The following is a 25,044-nucleotide window of genomic DNA, read 5'->3' on the forward strand; positions in this document are numbered from 1 at the left end:
TATTTTGACATTATGATTTAAAACATATTTTATTTAAAATATTAATTTTAATTTTCTTGAATGATGTTCAGTTTCCTTTTTAGCTTTAAATTTTAATACATGCAGAATTCATTTAACATGATATACGAAATAAGGATATAAATTAAATTTTTTTCAATTAGCTACCTCATTTGCTAATCTTACCACTTGCCAAATACTTCTCCTTAAATTTGGTTAGAAAAGTTATACTTATCATATATGAGATACTCATACAAATTCCAGCCTGTTTATCAACGGTTTATGCCATACATCTATTCTTATACAAGTAGCACGATACCCTAATTATTAAAAAGAATTATTTAGCACAATACCCTAATTATTAAAAATACTTCTTTTGCCTGACAATAAATCATTAGAGGAAAAGTATACAATGTGTTTATGTTTCAGGTCACTTAAATATTAATGTTGTTTCAAACCTAATGTGAAATAATTACCATAAAACTTCAATCACAACTAGGACATGTCATCAATAAAAATTTATTTTCTGTTTTTAGTATTTATTAAATACATTTTATGTCTACCATCAGTATTCAACTTAAAAAAAAGTGTTTAGCATTCTCACTGGCTTACTCATTTACTTAAATATTTACTGTATTAACTTCTAAGTGTCATGCTAGGATTAGGGATTACTTTCTTCAAGCACACATTCTAATAGACAATTAAATAAATAAACTGTTTAAATTTAAGAAAGGAAATAAAGAGGATGCTATGATAGAAAATAAGGTTACTGTGGGTGGAAGCTATTTCGCTATGGTAGCAGGGAAAGCTTCTGTGAGGAAGCGATGACCTTTAACCAGACACCTGAAGAATGAGTACTCTCCAGTCATATGAAATATAGGGAAGAGAGCCAAAACTTAGAACAACAAACAAAGATCACGAGACAGGAAAGTGCTTGGCATAATTAAAGAACTAAGTTAGTTTGATTGTGGCATAGTGAGCAAATGCAAGAACCACATGACATGAAGTTAGGAAGATTGTGGTATTTTATTCTAAATGTTATGAGAAATGTTTTTTGTTAAAAAGAGACATAACCTCATTTATATTTTAAAATGAACTTCAGCAAAACTATAAAAAAAAAAGAACAAAGATTAACAAGAGGTGAGAAAATCACTTAAGAGATGATTGTAGTAATCCAGGAAAGTCAGAACCAGAGTACTCTTGCCACAATTAAGATATTTTAACTTTGTTCACAAAACTATAGGAATTTATTAGAAATTTTTAGAAAGAAAAATTATTATATTGGCTCTATTAGAAAATATATATTATATTAATATAATAAATATAAATATTTCATTACATTATTATTTTATATACTAGTGTTACTTAAAATTTTGTCATCAGTAACAGACTAGAGACAAGTCCAATGAAGAAACTATACAATACTCAAAGAAGGGCTAAGGCTTTGAACTGAAGAACTATCAAAGATGAAGACGAGAGAGGCCAAAGAGCTAGTTCAGAATTTTCTAAGGGGCTTAACTGTGAGGAACAAAAAGGGAGTGAAATGTGAAAGAGCTGAAGAATAGTCCAGATTAGTCTTCTCAAAACAGATAGAGCATAATAGCTTGTATTATTTGACTCCATAGACATAAATTTAAATTTCAATAAATAGAATTTTTGGGGAAAAAATACAAAAATTATCCATGTTGTTCACTGAGAGTGTGTGCATAGGTGATCAATCTAGACAAAAGTCATTATACTTGTAATTTTTTCAGTATACATAATAAATAAACAAAAAGTTTTAAGCAAAGAGTGATTCCCCCAAAGAAATGTCTCTATAAACATTTTGAACAAATATTGGGAATATAAGTACTTAAAGTTTATAGTGTGATGAACTTTTGCTTATGAACTTATCTAAGAAGAAACGGCAATATTAGTACTCATGGGAATAACATATAGCTTGTCTGTTTTTGTTTTGTTTTAATAACATGCAGAACGGAGAAAGCTGTTTTACAGAGGTATGTTGACAGAATGAGAATTCCGAGAGCTCAGAACATGTATCTATTTTACAACTTTTATCCAAAATAATTATAGATCACTATGATCCTTTTGAGGCTTGTTTAAAATCTTTTTACTTGTCATTCTACAGTAGCCTTCATTTTAGAGCTAATTCGGTCCCACTAACAAGGCAGGACTTTACTGTGATCACTTCTGCATGCCACCACCATGCATCTTATTATCCATATAACTAGGCAGCCTTAATTTGAAGATGATACTTAAAGAAATACAAGGGAATACAAATATAAAAACTATATTTTGCTCTCAATATAGAGAGCCAGGTACAAATATTTAGCCAGGTACAAATACAACGTATTATATCTCCATGAAACCTGAGCCGTATGCTGAGGTGTTTATAAACAACTACATTAATGAATGTTATTGTATAACAATTGATGAAATTTAAGAATATCCAAACAGGTCAGGAGATGAGGTCAATATTACCTTTGTAAAATGAGTGGGCAAAGCTCTGCTCAGGAATTAACTTGGCAAGGAATCCATGGTTCAAACTTGGATGAGGGATAGATGGTATGACCACAACTGTGGAGAAAATCATGGAATCAAATTTGAGCCAGCATGTAACAACCTGCAACATGGTCCACTGAAGATCCAAGACAATTCTATATCACTGCAACATGCAAACAGTACTAGCAATAAAGACCGTGTTTCTGGAGGAAGGAAAGAAGTTATGTATTAAGGGAAAGGAAATAACACACTTGTTAAGTAGAGTCATTTTAGCAACAAACACAGAGACATACAAACACACAAGAAAATCAGAACTGGAAGGTTTCACTAAAATATTGCTTGCTTTATACATACATGACTGAATGCGTTAAAAATGAAGAGACAGTTGATTAACATATAGAGTCTCTGTGTTTTAAATGGTTGAAACACAGAAACTGGAATGTCAGGACAACATTTAATTTGTCAAGTAAAAAGTTAAAAGTAAGATTTTACTATAAAGAAATACCACGTTTATGTACTCAAAATAAATATAGCATGCAACAATAAAGAATTAAGGTTAAACATAATCTGTATTTCCACACAGAAACAAAAAGTAAATGAGATATGATATGACTATGGAAAACAGAATGCAGAGATTTGACCACTAATTTCTACTCATTTTTTAAAATATTCAATTAATGTATATATCATATGCATTTATTTAGGAAGGTCAATTTCCATTACAAACTAATCTAGTGGTACATGAAATAATCACGGCTGCTAAGGCAACACTGCAAACAATAGAGAAACAACCTTGAGGTAAACACCTGGCAGAAAATGCTATAGACAAAAGGGATCCTGTGATATTAAAATATTAGTTGCCAAAAAATGTATTTATCATTTCTAAGAAGAGTAAACAAAGCTGATAATACATGAACTCCTACAACATAAGCATGTTCTATAGATGAGAAAGACAACATGACCCAAAACGGTTCACTGCTGTCTAGAAATTTCTGACTTTAGTTGATGCAACTTTGGTATAATATTCAGAATGTATGTTTGCTTATTATAAATCTCTGGCTGAATACTTAAAGATACTGAAATAACTACACATATGGAAAGAAAGAAAGGCAGACAGAAAAAAAGAAAGAAAGAAAGATGCTACTGAACTTGGCTACAAAGATTTATAGTTTGGCTTACTGTTGGTTTTGAACTACTCTATAAGGACCTCCTACTATCATATGTTTATAAAAGTTAAAAATAATACATTTAAAATATATGGGTTTTTTGTATATCAAGTAGTGGTATAAACGTTTTATGATAATAAACAGAAAAACTAAACCCAAAACCCTGATAAAATGAGAATATAGCAAATATTCTACATTTTTGTGTAATTAAACAAGATTAAATTGGCATTTATATACTGCCTACTTATAAATACTTGAGATGATTATGAATACAACCAGTTTAAATCTAGATGTAAAAATTAAATAAAAAGGAGATAAATGATGATGAAAATTCAAATAATTAGACAAATATTAAGTACCTGTACTTGTTGGTGAATTTATTTCTTGTCTGATGTTTCTACCTGGTTGGCTTCCAGTTCTTGCAGTCTCTCGCTGGGGTTCTAAAATGTCACGATACTTGGAAACCATCAGAACCGAAATGAAGTAAACAACAGCTAGAGCTAAGAATTGTGCCTGCTTGCTATCATCCTGCATAAAATGAAAAGGTAGTTTTGACACTCAAAAAATTTTAAGTATAAGTTCTCAGAGTATAAGAAACTATTCCTGTTTTATTTTCTTTATGGAGGAAAACATACATTTAACTTTTGCTAAAACTTGCTAAGCATATACTGTTAGTATTATCTAAGTATATATTATAAAAAAAAAAAAACTCCAGAAAAATATCATCTGATTTACAGGTTGAAATATAATTTAAAAAAATAAGAATGTTAAAATTTTGCTGAATACACCACAAAGTTTATTATTTGTCCTCTTCACTAGTATCTATTACTTCTATAACATCAGAGAATGCATATTTATAAGATATGCAGATAGGACAAGCTTGAAAAGAATAATTTAATGTCTGGCTAAAAAAGTCAAGAGTTGCAAATACTATAGCTGAAAAATAATAACAGAATAAAGTTACTATTGGACTATACATACAATTCTAACATATCACTACCTGAGCAGGAAATATGAGTAAAATAAGGGAGATATAAAAATCAGGGAGCATAAAGCATGGAGTTTATACAAGTTCAATATGGCAGCTTCAGAAAAAGCTAATGCAATGTTTGACACATGAACAGATAAAAATAAATAATAGCCCCACTATTCTGTACTGGAAAAATAACCTCATTTTTCCAGTGCAGAATTGGGAGCCAATATTTGAGGCTCTGAATTTCAAAAGCTCAATGACAAAATGAAGTTATTCCAGAGGATAGCAGTGAAATGGTAAAAGATCTGAAAAAGATTGACCATGTTAGGATAAAGAGATAATAGTTATTTATTTATTTCTTTGAAGAAGGACTGCATATAACTTGAAAGCTCTATTGAAAAAGCCTAGGTATTTATCCTATAGGGATAAAAATGTTAAATGACCTCTAAAACTATTTTCAGATTAGACTATATTTAAGGAATCATAAATATATGGTTATTAAGCCTTTTTTCTAAGTTAGGTAAAAGTGATGCTTCATACCAAAACTGCAAGTAATTACCATGGCCCATAGATAAAACAGAAATAAGGAAAACAAACATGCATTAAAGTCTATTAACTCCATAAACAGTCACTTTACATTTATTACTTCATTTCAGCACTACGTGAACAAGACTCAAAATTCATGTGCATTTGTCAGAAAAAAAAAAAAAGCAAACAAGAAATATTTACAGATGACTTAATACTCTGAAATAGAATTAGTATAGGTAATGGAGAAAATGACCAAAATAGATTACATTGTTTTGAAATATTGTGAATTAAGTGTTTCATACTCTGTGGGTAACAGACAGCTTTTAAATACATTACTTTCCTTAAATAACTAAAATTTAAAATCTCATATGTTTCTGAACTTAAGGCAACATAAAGTGACTTGAACAATTCAAAGGTTAAGTAGAAATCTTATAATACCTACAACTGACTTTAAAATATAACAATTCAAAAATACTTTCAAATTCTGGAGATTATTTAAAGGGAAAAAAGCGTTCCTTGGAGTTTATGAAATATGGTGGTAAAAGAGAGAGAATGCTTTGGAAAGGCCTAATTTGGGATTCTGACTCTACTTCATACTAGCTGTGTCATCTTAATGTTTTTCAGTCTTAGCTTTCTCTTAACCTTTTACTGAAAGCTGAGGGTAATATATATGTGTCTGATACACAGTGTAAATTGAATGAACACAAGTTATGTTACCTCAATGATGTTTGGAAGGAACACCTGAACATTAATTCCCTTCCTTCAGGAAGAAAGCTAATAAGAACCACTGTAGGGTTATCCAATATACAATAGTTACAAAACATCTATAGATATTAGAAAAAGTATACAATCCACCGTAACAACCTGATACAGAACTTACTAACAATTTAAATGCAATGTCACACAACATAAATTCCTTCTATGTTAGGTCTGAGTGAGTCTCTTGGAGATGAAAACATAATCTGTGTTTAAATCATCTATCATTAAAAAAAAATTCTTCCACAACAAATTTTTTTTCAGGATAAATAATTCCCATTTCTGAATGGTTAAACTGTTCGTAAGAATTTTTTTTTAAGTCCAGATTATGCAGATCCTTACATCAAGATTTTTACACTATTAATGCGTTTTATCTCCCATTTTAAAGACTACTTTACTTTTATTAATTATGAAAGCAATATAGGTTTACTCTAAAAAAAATTGAAAATTAAAAAAAGTACAAAATAAAAAGTGTTTACCTAGAGATAATAACTGGCAGCATTTGGGTGCCTTTTTTTAAATAAACGTGAATATGTGCATGTACGTATACTCGACACACAAAAATGCAGTATTTGTGTAGTCTAAGTTCTTTTGTATAGTGCTTCTTTCCCTTACTATATATCATGGGTGTTTTACATGTCACAAAGTTTCCCTCAAAAATATGATTTTAATAGTTACATAACTTTTTGCTAAATGAATATACTGTGATTTATTATGCTCTGCGTTGGATATTTATGATGTTGCCAATTTTCCTGAGGACAGCTCTGATAAGCACATGAGTAGAACCAATGGGTCATAGCCATCAAATTTATAAGAGCTTTAGCACAATGTAAAAAGCTATTTATAGAGTTTATCCAATTTGTACTCCTACCAGTGATAAATGATAGAGCACTTTCAGTATACCTTTCTCATGACAGATACTATTATTTTAAATTTTTAGTTTTTGGTAAAAATATCTTACTCTTGTTTTAATTTGTATCTCTGACTACTAGTTATACTGACTTTTAAATCATATGTTTATCACCTTATTTTCATATTTCATATCTGCCTATTTTTCTGTTGGTATGATTGCAATTTTCTTAATGATTTATAAGAACTGATACACATTAAAAACAATGTAAATTTTTCTCATATATTTCTACCATGTTAGTATGTGTTAAATATTTTAACCACTTTCTCAAGTACAAAGTACTCTATCTAAGGTATTATTTAAATGCAAATTTAAAATATAAATGTCTATGTTTCATAAAACATCAATTAAAAAAGAAAAATAGAATCCAAAATTGCTGATAAATAGCAACTATAGTAAGAAGTACTACCAACATTCAGTCTGCTGTGAAATGCTATGGATGCTTCTACATAATTTGTGGAAGGGCCATTCTTATTTTTACTTACTTTAAATAAGTGATCATATAATTGGAGGGGTCTATGAAATTGTATCCTTAAGCTATATTTTCAATAAGCTTTATTAAGCAACCTTTCTAACTCAAATTCCCATTGGTGTCTCTATTTCTAAATGCAGACTCTTCTCTCAAAAGTAATTGCCCCCAAAAGTAATTCCCAAGAACATCTTTATGAATTAATCTCTTTTACCAATAATATAAGGAACATTGATAATAACAAAATATTCAGAACCTAGAGATGGAGCAAGGAATACTAAAAGACAGGAATTGTTATTCAAGATAAAATCAGTTATAATCTTCAAAGTTATCTTAATTCTTAGTATACATACAAATTAACTATAATTGTCACATCATTAAAAAATAAAATGAATAAGCTTTCAGAGAAAGCTAAGCTCAATCATTTTACAAACAGAGCACATTATAAACCTACAATCCCTGACACTAGGACGTTTAGTTTTAAAATGCAAGTTTCCTATGAAATTTAAATTATTTTACACAAATTACAGTGAAAAGTTTTGTTTTTTCTCTGGGAAATCAAGCAGGCATAACTCACCACATCCCGAAAGACAACTGCACGAAGGCGATTGATATCAACATCCTGAAGAAGCCTATCGGGATCCTTAATTGGAGAAAGGTTACCTGGAACATTCTCTAGTGGAGTCTTAAAAAAGAGAGAGAGAATTGTGAAAAAATAGTATAATACAGACATTTATATTAATTTCTATTAATAATACCTTCAATTTTGTAATTAAACTGGCCACACACTTTACCATCTCTCATCACTGAACAATATTTATTGACTGTTCTCTTCTACTTTTACCATAGTTTCACTTACTAGTGTTCTTGTTCTTTATCTGCATAGGTACCGCTATAGATAAAGAAAGGCTGGAGGACTGTGGCAGAAAAAAAGACTAAACTTTTACTCTGGGCTCAAATCTCTCCTGTGCAACCTCAAGCTTGTTACTAACTTTTTCTAAGCTTTACATTCCCTACCTCTGGTTATCAAGCCTCTTTAAGTCATCAGGTTCATTTACCTGTCATGTTTTCATAATATATGAGATTATTATATTACATATATGAGATTTCATCTGTGAAAGCATTCCATGATCCACAAAAAGTCAGAAAAGGTAAGCAAAAAATGTTTTACTCATGGCCTTAATATTAAAGCTGAAAGACATTAAAGATCATTACCACTAAAATCCTTTTTATATTTGAAGACACAAAAATCCACAAATTTCAGGTAACATGTCACATAGTAAACTCGTAAGACAGTCAAAATCCCTGAAACTCAGTCAAGCACTTTTTCACTTACAAAACATAAGAATTGTGTGAATTAAATTAGATAATATATGCAAAGTATAAAATAGAACTCCTGCATATAAAAGTAACTCTATTCAATAACAGGCCTCCTTCTTCTATAAACCTCAATTATACTATTCCCCTCTTAAACTATTTGATTCTCTTGCACCACAAAAGAGTACAGTATTTGAAGGTTGACAGTTACTTTACTTCCATTACAATTCCAAAACTTACCAGCTATATTAGCTTAGGTGAGCTTAGCTTTAATATTTAAATAATAGGCTAATGATCTTTATCAAAGGATGATTAAAGAAATACTATTTACAATATAGCAGAAAAAAATACATATATTTTAATTTACATACTACTTTACAGTTTACAAAGTACTTCTATGTCCATAATCTAATTAGAGATGTGTTTTGTAGGAAAATCTTATTTATACCTCCTTTTTAGAAAATATAAAAAAATGAGGCCCAAAGAAAATGTGTGGCTAATGCAAGTCCACTCAGGTTCATAACACATTGAAATTATTGTAACTATGCTTTACTTACTCAAGTGCCACATTAAAAATGCATAAAAATGGGGAAACAACTCTCACAAACTGGGTTTACTGTTTCTCTGTTTTGAAATATGTTTTCTTACCAACTCAACTTTTCCTCTATATCCATAATTTATAATCTAATTTTCATTGCCAAGATTCTTGCTAAAAGGACAGACTAGCTCAATTACCATGAATTTCCTGCTCATTGAGCTTTTCTGTCCATATTCTATCATCAGTGTACTATTAGGTTGGTATACAAGTAATTGTGGTTTCAGACCATGAATTTTAAATCATTATAACTAGGCTCAAACACATCTTTATTATTCAATACAGGAACCATTAAAATCAACACATTTTGCCAGCAAGAAATAAGTTTTACTTATTCCTGTAGCATAAAAATCTGTTTTAGGATTCGATGAACTCTTGGAAAAGTTTTCTGCCTCTTGCAGGTTGTGGAACCGGTTTTCCCTGCAAAAAGTTGTCAAGAGGCTTGAAGAAGTGGTAGGCAATTGGTGAGAAGTCAGGTGAATAAGGCAGCTGAGGCAAAACTTTGAAGTTCAATCCATTCAACTTTTGAAGTGTTGGTTGTGCAACGTGTAGTCAGGTGTTGTTGTGGAGAAAAACTGGGCACTTTTTATTGACAAACACTGGCTGCAGGCGTTGTGGTTTTTGGTACAGCTCATTGATTTGCTGAACAATTATTTTTGCACCAACCTAATACTTGGTTTGACGGGCCTGAAAAGTTCCCAATTATACACTGAATTAACTATAGTCACCTTTAAGATCTAAGCACTCAAAAATACTGACTTATTTATTTCATGACATAAATATTGATTGGTTAACTCCTAGAGACAGGAAAGGAATTAGCATTAATTAAGTCCTCACTTCATTTCTCAAATTACTAAGTACTTTAACATATTACTGTTTTTTATTTAATTCATACAAACACCATACAAATTAAGATATATGTCCACTTTAAAGACTGGAAAACTGAGGAACAAGAGACGAAGAAATTTGTTTTCATTTCACAAAACCAGTTAAGTGGTAGAGGCAAGATACAAACTCAGAACTGTTTGATTCTAGACTTTGTGCTCTTTTGTAAAGTATTCACAATGCTAGACACAATCTGCAATTGAGAAGATGTAAAAGATACCAACACACTCAAGTAACGTACAATCTCCTGTGCCTATACAAATAACTAGAAGTAACACTGCTAATGTGTTTGCATTTAATTTTCTAAGCAATGGAGGGCTTTGTGGAGACTTGTCAACAGTAAAATATATGGTTTAATTATTCTAGGAATGTGTCTCTAACAGTGGTGAAAAAGAAAGAGGCTATAATATAGATATGCTAAATGTGTGGTTGTTCTGACTGAAAACTGCAAAAGTTAGAAGCGACAGAATTTTTTTAAATGAATTAAACTCTTACTTTATTCCTTCACTTATCGAACCTTCACTAGTCAGTGTCAAACATCTAATTACAAGTACCGTGAGTGGTAAGAGACATACTGGGTTTTACAGAAATACCAAACAAAGGAACCTCCTCTAGACTGAGTTGGCAGTGAAGGTATTAGAAAACATTTTACTCAAAGTTGAACTTAAGGTAACACCAAAAGTGGAACATATTTACTGGGGTGAAAAATAAGGATGGGAACTTGAAGAAAAACAAAGCTATGTAAAAGTTAAAAGGTTAAAAAAATTCTTCTGATGAACTGCATGAAGTCTACAAGTGTGACTAAAATAAAATAGTAATAAATAAATAAAATAGTAAAAGCAAGGGTAAGAGATTCCAAGCTGTAGCTGAAGTAAGCAACAAACATACAGGCCCTAAAAATCATTACTGAAACTTTGGAAGTGATGCAAATGGTCATAATCAAATATAAACACATGTGGCTGCTGCTGCTGCTGCTGCTGCTGCTAAGTCGCTTCAGTTGTGTCCGACTCTGTGCGACCCCATAGATGGCAGCCCAGAAGGCTCCCTCGTCCCTGGGATTCTCCAGGTAAGAACCCTGGAGTGGGTTGCCATTTCCTTCTCCAATAAACATATGTTAAATAGAGCTAATTTAGAATGACAGTCACTGCTGCATTCTGAAATACTGCATACCATATATTCATTTCATGGGCATTCAATAATTTTTGTTGAATGCCATGGGAATTCTATCCCCCAAAGCGTAACCATTTAAAAAGTGCATTATTCATACACTGAACTCAGTGAAAATTTAACTACTGAAGCTAGTAATAGTTAAGAACTTTTCAGTGCTATGAACTGATATAATCTTTATAAGAATCCTATGAATTAGAAATTACTAGACACTTCCTTTGAAAAATGGAAGTGTTAGTTGCTCAGATGTGTCTGACTCTTTGTGACTCAATGGACTGGAGCCCATCAGGCTCCTCTGTCCATGGAATTCTCCCGGCAAGACTACTGGAGTGGATAGCCATTCCCTTCTCCAAGGGATCTTCCCGATCCAGAGACTGAACCCAGAGGTCTGTGCATTGCAGGGCAATTCTTCAGTGTCTGAGCCACCAAGGAACCCTAACAATTTGGAAGAAGAGAAGCCAGCACTGGAGACTCCTTTTCACTTTGTGCTCACAAACTTAAAAAAAAGAAAAGTAAATTATATTTAACTTAGAAAATGTTTAATTACCTTGGAAGCTGCTGTGGCAGTCACACCTTGGGGAGCTTCTTGAGGTTTACTGCTTCCATGGGAAGATTTGTTCCCTCTGTCTCTCTGTCTCTGCCGACATTCTAAACAGTTTCTCACAGCAACGCAGCAAACTATTAAAAAAAATGAAAGCATATTATTAATATAAATCGTTGACTCTGATGTTGTTTTTAAAAGTTGCTTGGTTCTATTTTTTATTTCTTTCAACTTTCACCATCCCACTATTGTTCTTAAAATCAACCAGATCAATAAATATTTTTAATTAGAAAATATAGTAATGAAAAGCACACAAAAAAACCCATGTAATCAAAAAAGTGAAAACAAATTACCATAAACTATCAACCAACTCAAGAAACACAACACTACTAGGATATTTGAGGCTTCCAATATATCCTTCCTTATTCTATCCCCTTCCATCCTTCAAAATTCTTAAATTTATGGATTAATTAAAATTAATTAAAAACATATTCATATTTGATGAATTTTTAAAATAATAATTATCTGCCTGTAATTTGACCATCTTAGTGATTATACAGAGCACAGCACCCATTTTAGGCAATAATAACGAGGTACTCCACACAGCCAAGTCTCACAAGTCCCAATATCAACTTGTTTTCATGGTGGCAAAGTCACCTTCATCAAGCAGCATTCAATAATTACATACTCGCTTTCTATTTACTTAATTATTGTAAGAAGCAGCAAAGCATAGTAATAAATAGTATAGATTTTGGAATCAGTCCACATAAACTTGAATCTGGCTTTGCCACTTATGAGCTATGTGATCTTCGGCTAGCTGCTTCAATTACCTGTGCCTCAGTCTCCTCATGTCTAAAATGAGTATAAGCACAGTGACTTCCTTAGAGGACTACCCTGAGGATTAGCTGGATATATATATGCAAAGTGCTTAGAAGAGTAAACAATACATATTGATACATAATTGTTTGCCTCATTATTACTCACTTATAAAAATTCCCTGTGAATGATAAAAACCAAATCTGCTAAAAATTATCATTTTAAAAATGAAATCAGCAGTAAAACTTAGGAATATATTCAGAAATAAAAGTTCTAAATAACCAAATAAATGCTGTTTTTAAGATATTCAGGCATTAAAAATATTTCTCTTTCTCACAAAGCTCAATCTGTCAGCTGTTATTAAATACCAATGGAAATGTTCATATGCCCCACAGTAAATAAGCCTACACCTCTTGGCTGAAGTTATCCATAAGATCAATCTTTCCCTAATAGGATATGAAATGATTTGTCACAGGAAATACAAAATAGCAGTAAAAAGTAGATTTATTCCACCATTCTTAAATCAAGCACTTATTCCTTTCTTGGCTCAGAAACTTGTACCCTGAAGATTTTTACCTAACTTTTTAAATAATGGGTGAAAAGAATACATGTCAAGAACATCCTATCAAATGCCTTACTTTTTCATATCCTCCCTGTTCCCACTCTAAGGCAAGTATGAAAACGGCAGCCATTTTTGTCTGAAAACAGTAGTTGTCTGGTCCCCTGTAAAGACTAAACAGTAAAATTAAATTTTGCCTTTATAAAAAGTAAAAGATGTAAGAATGAATACTGCCTAAGGAATTGGTCAAATTTACCAAGAGTTTTGAGGGCTAAATTTCATTTATAACACAAGATAGCAACAAAAATATCATAGCTATAGTAATATCTACTAGTATTAAATGTTCATTCTGAAAAACAGTGAGACTGGCATAGTTAATTTTATCCTTTAGCATTGTTTATAAAACTACACTATTGGTTTTCTGATGTATTTTATTTGTGGGCCCAGGATAACTGGCCTGTGTATTCATTTACAGAAAAAAAAAAAAGAATTCATAAATGGATTTACATTAAAATCACTCCAATTAAAGATCCTACTGTCCTACTGATTTTGAAAGAGCTCAAAATATATTCGACATCGACTTTATTTCAAATTTCATTGTTGTTCAGTCGCTAAGTTGTGTCCAACTCTGCAACCCCACTGACGGTAGCACGCCAGACTTTCCCATCCTTTACTCTCTCCCAGTGTGCTCAAATTCACAGTCCATTAAGTCAGGATACTATCTAACCATCTCAATCCTCTGCAGCCCCCTTCTCCTTTTGTCTTCAATCTTTCCCAGCATCATGGTCTTTTTCAGTGAGTCAGCTCTTCACATCAGGTGGCCAAAGAGCTAGAACTTCAGCTTCAAATTAGAATCCATTAAAGATTTATTCCATGAAATCTCCAATGTGATGATATTATATTTTTTTAATTTAGTAATTCTATATTACATAATCAAATTGTATCACTGATACTTTATGTATCACAGAATATCACAAAATAATCTGTAGGTAATTATTTAACATGCACCGTTATTCTTCACAGACTTACCTAGCCTTAGGCACTGTCGCATTAAACCTCCAGAAGACATGTTTTTTTCAGCTTCAATCTCACTAAAATTTAGAGAGCTGGCAAATACAAGTACATCAACCATAGCCATCAATCGGCTGAGGAAAGTTACTGCTGTTTCAGCTGACATGCCTTGTGTCACTTCAATATTTTCCAATTCCGTCTTTAAAAAAGTAGATATAAATCTTGTTTAAAATTTGGAAATATAATACATGCACATACATGCTGCAGCTTAATAGTAGTTTAGTATATTTATATTTTGTAAACAAAATAAGTTATAAATCATAAAGTAATTCCATGTAGTATAAGAGTTGATTATCAAGTTTATTAGCTTAGCTATGAATTAACTTCAAATAAAGAAAAAATTTATTTTAAAATCAATGTTAGATTTAAATATCATTACCTGTAAACACTACATTCCAAACTTAAGATCATTTTATAAAGACACTTAGAAATAATCAATGTAAATATTTATACTAGTTTTGTTCTATTTTAAGTTTGTTAACAAAGACATACAACTCATATTTCTTTCCTAAAATCCTCATTATTTGTAAAAATATGCTAATTTTTCTTTCCTATGAATGTATGATAATAGGAAAGATATATGGCACTTTCATTTGATATCAAAGGGAGATAACTGTCAATGGTCCAATTAGAATATATAATAATTTCTTATCCATTTCAGAATAAATGAGTAAGAAACCACTAGGTACCTTGTATGAGTAACAAAATCTAGGGTAAAAATACTCAAGATCATGAACTCCTCTACCACTATTAATCAGTGACACTAGCAATGAGAAGAATCAGTAGCATTTTAGACTGGCAAAGCTGTACTTTCACTAAAATACTGTCTATGCTAAAATATAATTTTCTGCTTTGGAAGGAAATGGTACAAGGTATTCTGTTTTGTAAGATATATAACTCTGCATCTTACAAGCAATAGCAGTATTTCTTATTTTTCATTGTATGTTGTATAAGATTTTAATTATTTTGGTTCATTATGATACTGCTGCTGCTAAGTAACTTTAGTTGTATCTGACTCTGCGTGACCTCAGAGACAGCAGCCCACCAGGCTCCGCTGTCCCTGGGATTCTCCAGGCAAGAACACTGGAGTGGGTTGCCATTTCCTTTTCCAATGCATGAAAGTGAAAAGTGAAAGTGAAGCTACTCAGTCATGTCTGACACTTAGCAACCCCATGGACTGCAGCCTACCAGGCTTCTACAGCCATGGGATTTTCCAGGCAAGAGTACTGGAGTGGGTTGTCATTGCCTTCTCCTGGTTCATTATCACTAGGCCTCATTTTCTCAGTGCCTCAAAAGCAGAGAAAAGTAAGGAATACTTTAGAAATAAAAAATACTACTGTTTGAATCATCTGAAAATGGGCAAGCTAGCCATACTGATTAACTTTACTTTTTCACCAATGATAAATTCAACTACAAAGTAAGCATGTATTATAGGTATCTGCTCCTATTTAATGCTCCATCTGACATTATTCACACCCATCATTCTACACAGACATACACTCACTCACATTAACAGGGAAATATCAGCAGGAAACACATTAAAAAACAACATCTTCAACACTTCTTGTTTAAAACATGGGTAAGAAAAATGATAGCTGACTAGAGCAAGCACTTATATAACTAAACAATTATAAATGGGGTATAAAAAGAACAACCTTTATCCCTTCCATTTAACATCAAAATATTGTTAAAACATTCCCTCTAAGAGGAGCTTGGAAATAGACAATTTTTTTTCAATTATTGATTTGTAACATTATGCCAATTCAGCTTCTATGACCTAAAGAAATGATTAATTTCATTACTAGGATGTTTTTAAAAATATTCATTATTTGCTAGCACTACACTGATATACAGCATCATTTCATAGCATGAATTAAAAATCTGTTATCATAATACAATAAAGGCAAAAAATGAAATTTTATATAAAACTTCCTTTTAAAATCTCAGTTATCAACATAATGGAATGGAAGATCTGGCCATTGCTTAGGCCTATTAAGCATTCTGAAAACTTTCAAAATATTAGAATTTTAGGATATCTATATACATGGATTCTCAAAGAAATTTATCATTTTGAATTAGGAAAATATGGGAAATCTAACTTATTTTATTAATTAATGATTTTATTTTGAAGTCTTTTAGAGTCTATAAATTATAAACATCAAAATATTCAATATTAAATTAATAAATTATGTAGAGACATTATAAAAGCATTATTAACCATCCATGAAATTTGTCAAACTGCTATTTTTGACTAAACAAAATAAAATTTTAAAATAATAAGTATTCTTAACACAACTAATAACCTAAAAGGAAGTTCCCATTAATTCTAATAAACATCATAATATAGATCTAAAAATAAAGAACATCCACATATGATTATTATTAAATCTTAATATATATTCTATCCAATTTTCTTTCAGTGGCACCAGTTAAAATCTGATGGTACATATGACTGAAATATTATTGTTTTCATTATACTATGCCAGTTTAGTCTAAAGATTAGTGTGAATAATAAAACAGTAATTCATCAGTGCATTGAGAAAATAACCCTCCAGTGAATCTTTCAAATATACCAAAAATATGCCTAATGTTAAAGATGGTATGGAAACTCAAAATATAATCAAGTCAAAAATTTCATAAATAAGCAAAAATAAAATTTAAAACTGAAAACCTGAAAAATTACTAAAGTAATACTAACCTTAGAACCCTGGACATGCATTAGACAAAACAGACAACAGACCAAAAAAAGTACAAGAAAAGAAAATCATTAAAATTAAATGAAAATACAATGCAAAATTGAAACACAAAATAATATATTAAAAATAATATTTGATTATCTTATTAAAAGCAAAAATACTCAGAAGAGATATTCATTTTATAAATTACATATGATTAAGATTAAATATCAAATAGACTTCTATTTATTTTTTCCATTAGAGTAACTTCCTAAATAATACATATGTAAATAAAGTTCATATATTATAAATATGCAAATTCTATTTTACAAAATAAATATCTTTTCCTAAAAAATGACCAAGGAAACATTTCAATAAACAAACTAACATAATGTCTCCGTAAAAGCCCTAACTTACTATTAGTTTAAGCAGAAATGACTTAGAAAAATAAACTATACCAATACCTTCTAAAATTTTCATTAAGGAATCATGCTATTTTGTTTCCTAAAATATTTGGAGCCCTTCTTATAGAACAAAATCTCCAGGAATTAGTAAGATAGTGAAATATTTGAGTAATTCTAACTTAAAAACTACTCTCCTTTGCTAGAAAAGAACTTACTGATACACTAAACAAAACTGTATGTGAACTGAGATAATCACAGAGACTTTGTACCAAGTTTCAGAGTATTACTAAGAATTATATTCAGGATATTTAAAAAAAAACTGGATAGAATTAAGTTTCATGATAAAGTCAACAAACTGTTCTTAATCTTTGATTTTTGACATTATATGTAGGCACAAATTTCTAAACACTATTTTCAAAGAGTGGGTGCTGTGCTATGCTTAGTCACTCAGTCAATTCCAGCTCTTTGCTATCACATGGACTGTAGCCAACCTGGCTACTCAGTCCATGGGATTCTCCAGGCAAGAATACTGGAATGGGTAGCTATTCCTTTCTCCAGGCAATCTTCCTGACTCTGGGATGGAACCAGGTCTCTTGCACTGCAGGTGGATTCTTTGCCGTCTGAGTACAGGAGAACATTTAAAAGCATTCTGAGAATACTGAAGTATAGTGTTAGGAGATAAACAAAACAAAAAAATTATTAGTGGTTTTTCCAAATTTATTAGCTACATTTTCTAATAATGGTAAGAAAAGGTAAAACTAAAACTAAGTCCTTATCCTTATTTTTTGCCAGAAATGGTTGCTTTTCATTCTTATGATTATAAAACTATTAGGAAAGGCAGAAATATCAGTCTTTATTATTTTTCTGTAACAGAGACTGAAACTGAATGAAATTCTAAACATTCAGTATGGTTGACCAAAATGGTTGACCACAACCATGAAGTGATTATGCAGTTTGTAGCTGATTTATGCTCTTTATCTATCTTCAATTTTTCCCTCCAATTCCTTGCTTTCATTCATGACCAACTTGGAACAAAGTGTAGAAAATAAGTGAGAGGATTCAACTGACTAGTGATAGAAACATTAACTTCAAGACCTCAAGAACAGTTAACAAAATAATGCAGGGTAAGTTGATTCAGTTGTGTCCAACTCTTTGCAACCCTATGGACTGTGGCCCACCAGGCTCCTCCCTCTGTCCCTGGGATGAACTCTCTAGGCAAGAATACTGGAGTGGGTTGCCATTTCCTCCTCCGGTGGATCTTCCCAACCCAGGGATTGAACCTGCGTCTCTTATGTCTCCTACATTGGCTGGCAGGTTCTTTGCCACTAGAGCCACCTGGGAAGCCCAAATAAAAATAATGCTCCTTCCCAAAACCAGACTAGTCAAGCTACATACTAAGAGTTTTAAATTTTTTTAGCTGACTGTTTAAGTTCAACTATTGTTCTAATTTGAAGACTTGCAGCTATTTTTGTAACTTACTTTCTGTGCTACGTAACATTTTACATAATCTAGATAAAACTGAAACTCCAATATTCCTCAAGTTCAAGGTGTCAGTATAACACAAATAATGTATATCTATACTTTTTTTCCTTAAAGTTTCCACTGAAGTACTTCTCTAGAAGTAAGATTAAGCAGCTGAAATTTTTTCATGTGATGACACTACAACAGCAATACACAAATGCTATCCTTAGTATGAGTTATGGTATCCATATAAGGTCTCAGGGCAGAAAATAGACCACGTCTATACCAATGCCATGGAGACAGCAGACGAAAAGGTTACACCATTTTACTTTTTGCTGTCAAAAGTGGATCACCCATAATAAGTAACATGGCTCAAATATCCTATTTTAAACTTCAGAATTCTACATTTGACAGGCTTGTTTTGTAAACGGGAAGATCATTCTATCATGATACAATTCTGAATAAAAAGCTCCAAAAGGAAGTAAAAGAGGGAAACATTTAGGAAGAGCCTTCTCCATCTCGTGACATTACCTAACTTAAGTGTCACAAGTTCCTGTAGGGTAAGTAAAATTAGCACTGTTAAAATGAAGAAATTAAGGCTGACATCGTATCTAGTAAGTGGTAGAAGCAAGGTTAAAATATAGATTTATCTTATGCTAGAATGCAAATGCTTTCAGTTATATCTTAACTGAAAAGAAAATCATGTATGAATCTCATTGATTATTGGAAAACAAGCTTGTTTTTGATGAAAAGGAGTAAATTATTTGAGATACACACTTATACTGAGAAATAGAAAAGGTATCTTCCTGGGTTGAGCTTTTAATAGCGATTTATAAAGAATACTTAGCATTCTACTTATCCATTCAAAATTGCATACAATTTCAATATTAGATGTGTAAAATGCTAAAAAAATTTAGTTGGTTGCATGTGAAAATGTTACGTATCTTCTAACAAAACATAATGACCACAATGTTCAGTGAATTTGTTGAAATTAACTTTGATAAATGCTCATTAAGTCAAATGCAAGCTCTTATTTAATAGGAAACCTGGATTTATCTTACACTCTAACTACTAAATTTTAATGAATTTTTAATTTAATGCTTTACACAGAAACATTATATTATGGATTTGTATTTTAGGTCAAAATGGTGCTGTAAGTCAGTGGTCAGCAACCTAGGACCCACAAATCAAACATAAATAACGTTTTATTGAAATACATTCACATTTACTCCTCTGTGTTATGACATATGTCTGCTTTTGCAAACAGCAGATTTAAGTAGTCAGACAGATAATACATAGCCCCCAAAACCAAAAATATTTATTATATGATCATTTATCAACCACTGCATACCAATATTACTCATACTTATTCCTTAGATACATATCTGTATATAATACATGAGTATTTCTAAAAACTCCACAAACCTAAACAATGTTACAGATCACTCAAACATTAGTTTCAAATGTCTCTATCTCTCTCATATATCTAGTATTGAAATTCTAGGGCATCCATGACAATGCTTCTCCCTTTGGTAACCTGCATATTGACAATGTTTCCTTTTTGACTTATTCCATCCAGAATTATCTTTCAGCTTTTTATATTAATATTTTAAATCAAATTTAAAGAAAGTTAACACAACATTGTAAATCAACTACACTCCAATAAATATTTCTTTAAAAATCTAAGTTAAAAAGCTCCATGTCTTTAGTTTTAATTTCTTCCTTTATTCAACCTCCTCCTTGTTCACTTTTTTCCACTATTACATTAAAATTTTTAGCAAGAGAATTAGGCAATCAAGGAACAGAAAACATCACTCAAAATTGGCACCAACCATGTTTTCTCCCAGTAGGAAGTGGGAGAAAAGGTTCTTGATATTTCTTTTAAGGAAGCAATTCATTCAAAGAATATAAAGTTAGCTATGGTGTAGAAGCAGTGAAGTGAAGTGAAGTGAAGTCGCTCAGTCGTGTCCGACTCTTTGCGACCCCATGGACTGTAGCCTATCAGGCTCCTCCGTCAGTGGGATTTTCCAAGCAAGAGTGCTGGAGTGGATTGCCCTGTCCTTCTCCAGGGGACTTTCCCGACCCAGGAATCGAACCTGGGTCTCCCGCATTGCGGCCAGATGCTTTCCCGTGGGAGCCATCAGGGAAGCCCGTAGAAGCAGGCACAGGTGCAATCAGTTAGTCAGCCAAAATAGCAGAAATACAGAGACAGAGACAATGAAGAAAAGTTTCTACAATTGAATGAATTCCAAAATCCACTGAAGACAGTCTAAAGAAATAAGTACTGTAGTTTTAACTTCTGAACTATGGTAGTTATAACTGTATAGGTAATAATTTTGGAAGTCAAAATATCAGTATCTTTATTATACATTCATTATAAAATAAAAAATGAGAAAATTTGGGTAGTATATTATTTAATTCATAATGTTTATTAACACTTTATTCATTATTTTCTCTATCTTGATGGAGATCTTCTAGTTTAGAAAACTCATAAATATTTCAAATCTATAAAACTTCTCTTATCTACTGCTAATTTTACATAAAGATCACTTCTGTTCTACAGAAGATTTTAAAACAATATTATACTTTAAAGCAAATCTCAATATAACTTTTAAAAATTTCCTGATAACAATGACAATATATAAACATAAAAAAAGTATATGATGGAGAAAAATCCCAGGATGAAACATTAAGTAAATCTTCAATGGATAGAAGAGACAAAAACCTCTTCCTGTCTCAATATTAGCATGTATTCTTAATATCACATGCAACTCTTAATTTACCAGAATTTGGTATAAGTCACGAGAGGAAATCAGAGATGAAAGAGAAGGGATGGTATGTTACAGGATACCTGCACCCTTCACACACCATCAGCTATTTTTCTTCCTGATTCTGTTTCCTTCGTCAGCTGCTAGTTTCATGAAGGCCCTAATTAGGATCTGTTCTGTTGCACTCCCTCCTGAACTAGCCTTCTTGCCTTTGGAGACTCTTGAATAAATTCATGGATGAAAGAGAAATGTATGTGTGAGGCAGAAGTGTGCTGAGGCTGTATACACTCTTTTGCTGCTAATATTCAAGTTTCGGTGCTGCTTCAGGGACGATGACAAAGGGAGAGTGAGAAAAAGAGTCACGTAGAAAAAGCTTGTTAATGATGGAATAAAACCAGAGATCAGTTTGGAAACACTGCCTCAACAAGTAAAAGACATCCTAGTAAAATGGCAAGCTTCTCTCTGGAAAAGTGATCTGTTTTGGGCTTAAGGATGAACTTCCAATATGGCAGGAATAACACAGATATTAATATGAGAAGTATATTCTCGCCCATCTGATCAATTAGCTATGGAGCTTGTTTTTCAAAATATGAATCAGAGATATATTTTTAAATGACAACTAAAACACTGAATTATTTATCTATTATATGTTAAATGACATAAACAACATTGAATATCTTTCAACTTATGTTAATAGATTTTGATGTCTTACAAAGAAAAAGTCTATATTTTAAAAAAATAAATGCTGAACCACAAAATCGTGTCAGATAAAAATTCTAAAAGATATCATATGACTAACATAAAGTTCTTTGAGATTTTTAAGAATTACCATATTTTTCAAGTACAGAAAATGTTATGACATTTATAGTTTTTCTATTTGAGGTACCTAAATTTTAAGTAAGAAACACTCTAAGATTTCATCTGATTCTCTTTTTGAAGCAAACTACTGGCTTCGAGATTAAATCTCAAAGAATAGAAATATAAAACTACTATCTATAGCTTAAAATCACATTTCAAGCTAATCATATGAGACTGAATATTTAAAGATGACTTTTTCCTATTTTAGATGCATGACTCTATTACATGATAAATACATACTTGTACTCCAAAATCCAAGATTTACAGAACAAGAATTTTAACAGTTTATTTTAATGTAGATTTGAAGAGATAAACTATGAGAAAATAAAGTTAAACCATTTATGGTTATAGCTCTTCCTAAGTTACATTCATCAGAATTATCAGGTAAATATTTTCATAAGTACACACAGCTGAAACCCAACACTGACAATTAAAAGAAGTGAGAATATAAATGTACGTAATTTCAAATTATACGGTTAAAAACTTTTCTCAGGTGAACAAGACTTGTTAAAATCCATATTTATAGGATAGAACGCCACTGACATGCTCTGATAATGTAATTATAAAACATAACCACTAGATGGAGTCAAAGTACTTACAGTTGGTGATGTAGCAGCAGAGAGCAAAGGTAGAATTCCTCCACAAGCAATGATGATGTTGTCTACCATTTGGGAAATGAGGTGAATTGTGTTATGTACAAAAATAATATTTTCATTGCTATTGACAAAATCCATCACAGACTTTGTGGAATGGCTAAAATAGAAAAACAAAAACAAACAAACATTTCTTTGGTTTAAGAATAAAAAGTTTACAACTTATTTTTAATGTCCTTTTTAAAGTGAAAAATAAGAGCTAGGCAAATTTAAAATGGATTCATTAAAAAAGAACATAATTTACAACAACTGAGATGTCATATTACCAAAACCAGCATTCATCTCATCACGGATTTTTTGTGAGTCCAAGCATATTAACTTTATATTTTGTTTCTGCTTAAAACACTACAGTGTCCTAACTCGATTCAAAGACACATGACTAGGTCAATGAATTTGGCTGAAACATTTATTTTTGCCAAAAGCTAGTTGTTTGGTATTGAAAAGCAGAGGAAGTGGATAGTTAGCTGACAAACTGTTTTATCACCAGACCGCAGCTCCAGCTTTGACCAGACATATTGAAAACATATACTGCTAGTCACAGAAGTTACATGATAGGGTAGTATAAATGAGTCAGTAAAAATTCAAGTACTTAATAAAAAATGGAAAAGACCTCAAAAGTCAGCAGTGCAGCTTTGCCATACAAAACATACAATACAGATTCGCAGAAAAATACACGCACTGCTTCAGTTTGATTGTCAAGTCAAGAATATGAACTATTCTCTAACAGAAAAAATTTTGCTCCATGACCAAATTTAAGTCAATGATTCTAACCTTTTCAGAATTGCAAAACATCATCTATTCTATCTTAGATCTCAGGATGTTTTCTCCTGTCCTAAAAACTAAAGTGCTATCTATCTTTTAAACTTTTAAAAAATTTTGTTAAATTACACAAAATTATGTCTGGGGAATTTTATGAGAGTCCATGAAATAAAGCACTGAAAGACACACATAGTATGTTAAGAGAAGGAAAGCTGAGTATCACTCACTCAGCGGCTACTAAAATATAACAGGTAGTAAGTTATACAATGTCTCTCCACACACTGATACTCATGTTAACAGTAATGTATTTCATGGTATGCCAGTCTCCTTATTTACCATCACATAAGTAGACTAAAGACAAATTAACCAAATAAAATCAGAACTAAAAACTGTCTATGGCAGACACTGATTACTTCTGTAAAGTTATTTCTTTTTCCCTGCTAATGTGATCTAGATTTTGTTCTATTGCTGAGCTACATCAGGTACAAGAAAGATTGGCTTCACCACAGCTACTGTGTTTGTGAGCACGTAAAAACACAGCTACTGTGTTTGTGGAGGCCAATCATTATAATCCCATTCCTGTCTGCTGGTAACTGACTTAAAGAAAGCATATGATCCAGCCGACATATGAGATATCAATAGGGAATTTCATGAGGGGATTCACTTAGAAAAAGTAGATGAACAGAAAAGGAGGAAGTGGAGGAGAAGAAAAAGGAGAGAGAATGGAAGGAAGGGGAAGGAAGAATCGGGTGAGAGCCGCAGTAGAAGAGTCCTGCCTTCTAGTTGAGGGAAGTTTCCTAGGATGAACTGATCCTGGGAGCTGAAGCAACCACCTTGAATCTTCGAAGGATAACCAAGAAAAGCAAAGGAAGTTATTGCGTGCTGAGAATATTGTGCCACTGATTTTTTGAATCGCTGATGGTAGGGTATTGCTATGTACAGCCATCCGCTTCCTAATTTATCTGCATGAACATATGACATTTCAAAACTGATTAATTTGTTGCATATGTGCTATTACAAAACAAAACTGGAAGTGAGGCAAGGTAATTTTAACATTCATGCAGGCTTTGTTTTCTATTTTAGAATTTATTCAATTTATTTAAACTGAAAAACATAAAACAATTGAACTTTTTTATGTTGTTTTCTTTCAGTGATTATATCTGAAACAATGTCCACTTACCACTTAAACAGTACAAGCTCTAAAAATGATGTCA

The 25,044-nt window shown here is 31.8% G+C and overlaps 1 protein-coding gene across 1 annotated transcript in view; it reads right to left on the minus strand.

The window, feature by feature from the left end:
- The window catches only part of NBEA (neurobeachin), a 667,766-nt gene that overhangs the window by 437,100 nt on the left and 205,622 nt on the right, over nt 1-25,044 (minus strand). Inside the window, exons 24-30 of the mRNA XM_052650319.1 lie at nt 23,018-23,171; nt 16,951-16,959; nt 14,211-14,391; nt 11,813-11,943; nt 7,879-7,986; nt 4,025-4,193; nt 2,479-2,574 (exon numbers count right to left, since the gene is read on the minus strand). Coding sequence (XP_052506279.1) covers nt 2,479-2,574; nt 4,025-4,193; nt 7,879-7,986; nt 11,813-11,943; nt 14,211-14,391; nt 16,951-16,959; nt 23,018-23,171 — 848 coding nt within the window. The remainder of the gene's footprint in view (nt 1-2,478; nt 2,575-4,024; nt 4,194-7,878; nt 7,987-11,812; nt 11,944-14,210; nt 14,392-16,950; nt 16,960-23,017; nt 23,172-25,044) is intronic.

The sequence above is a fragment of the Budorcas taxicolor genome, chromosome 12, assembly GCF_023091745.1.
Source record: "Budorcas taxicolor isolate Tak-1 chromosome 12, Takin1.1, whole genome shotgun sequence".
Lineage (NCBI taxonomy): Eukaryota > Metazoa > Chordata > Mammalia > Artiodactyla > Bovidae > Budorcas > Budorcas taxicolor.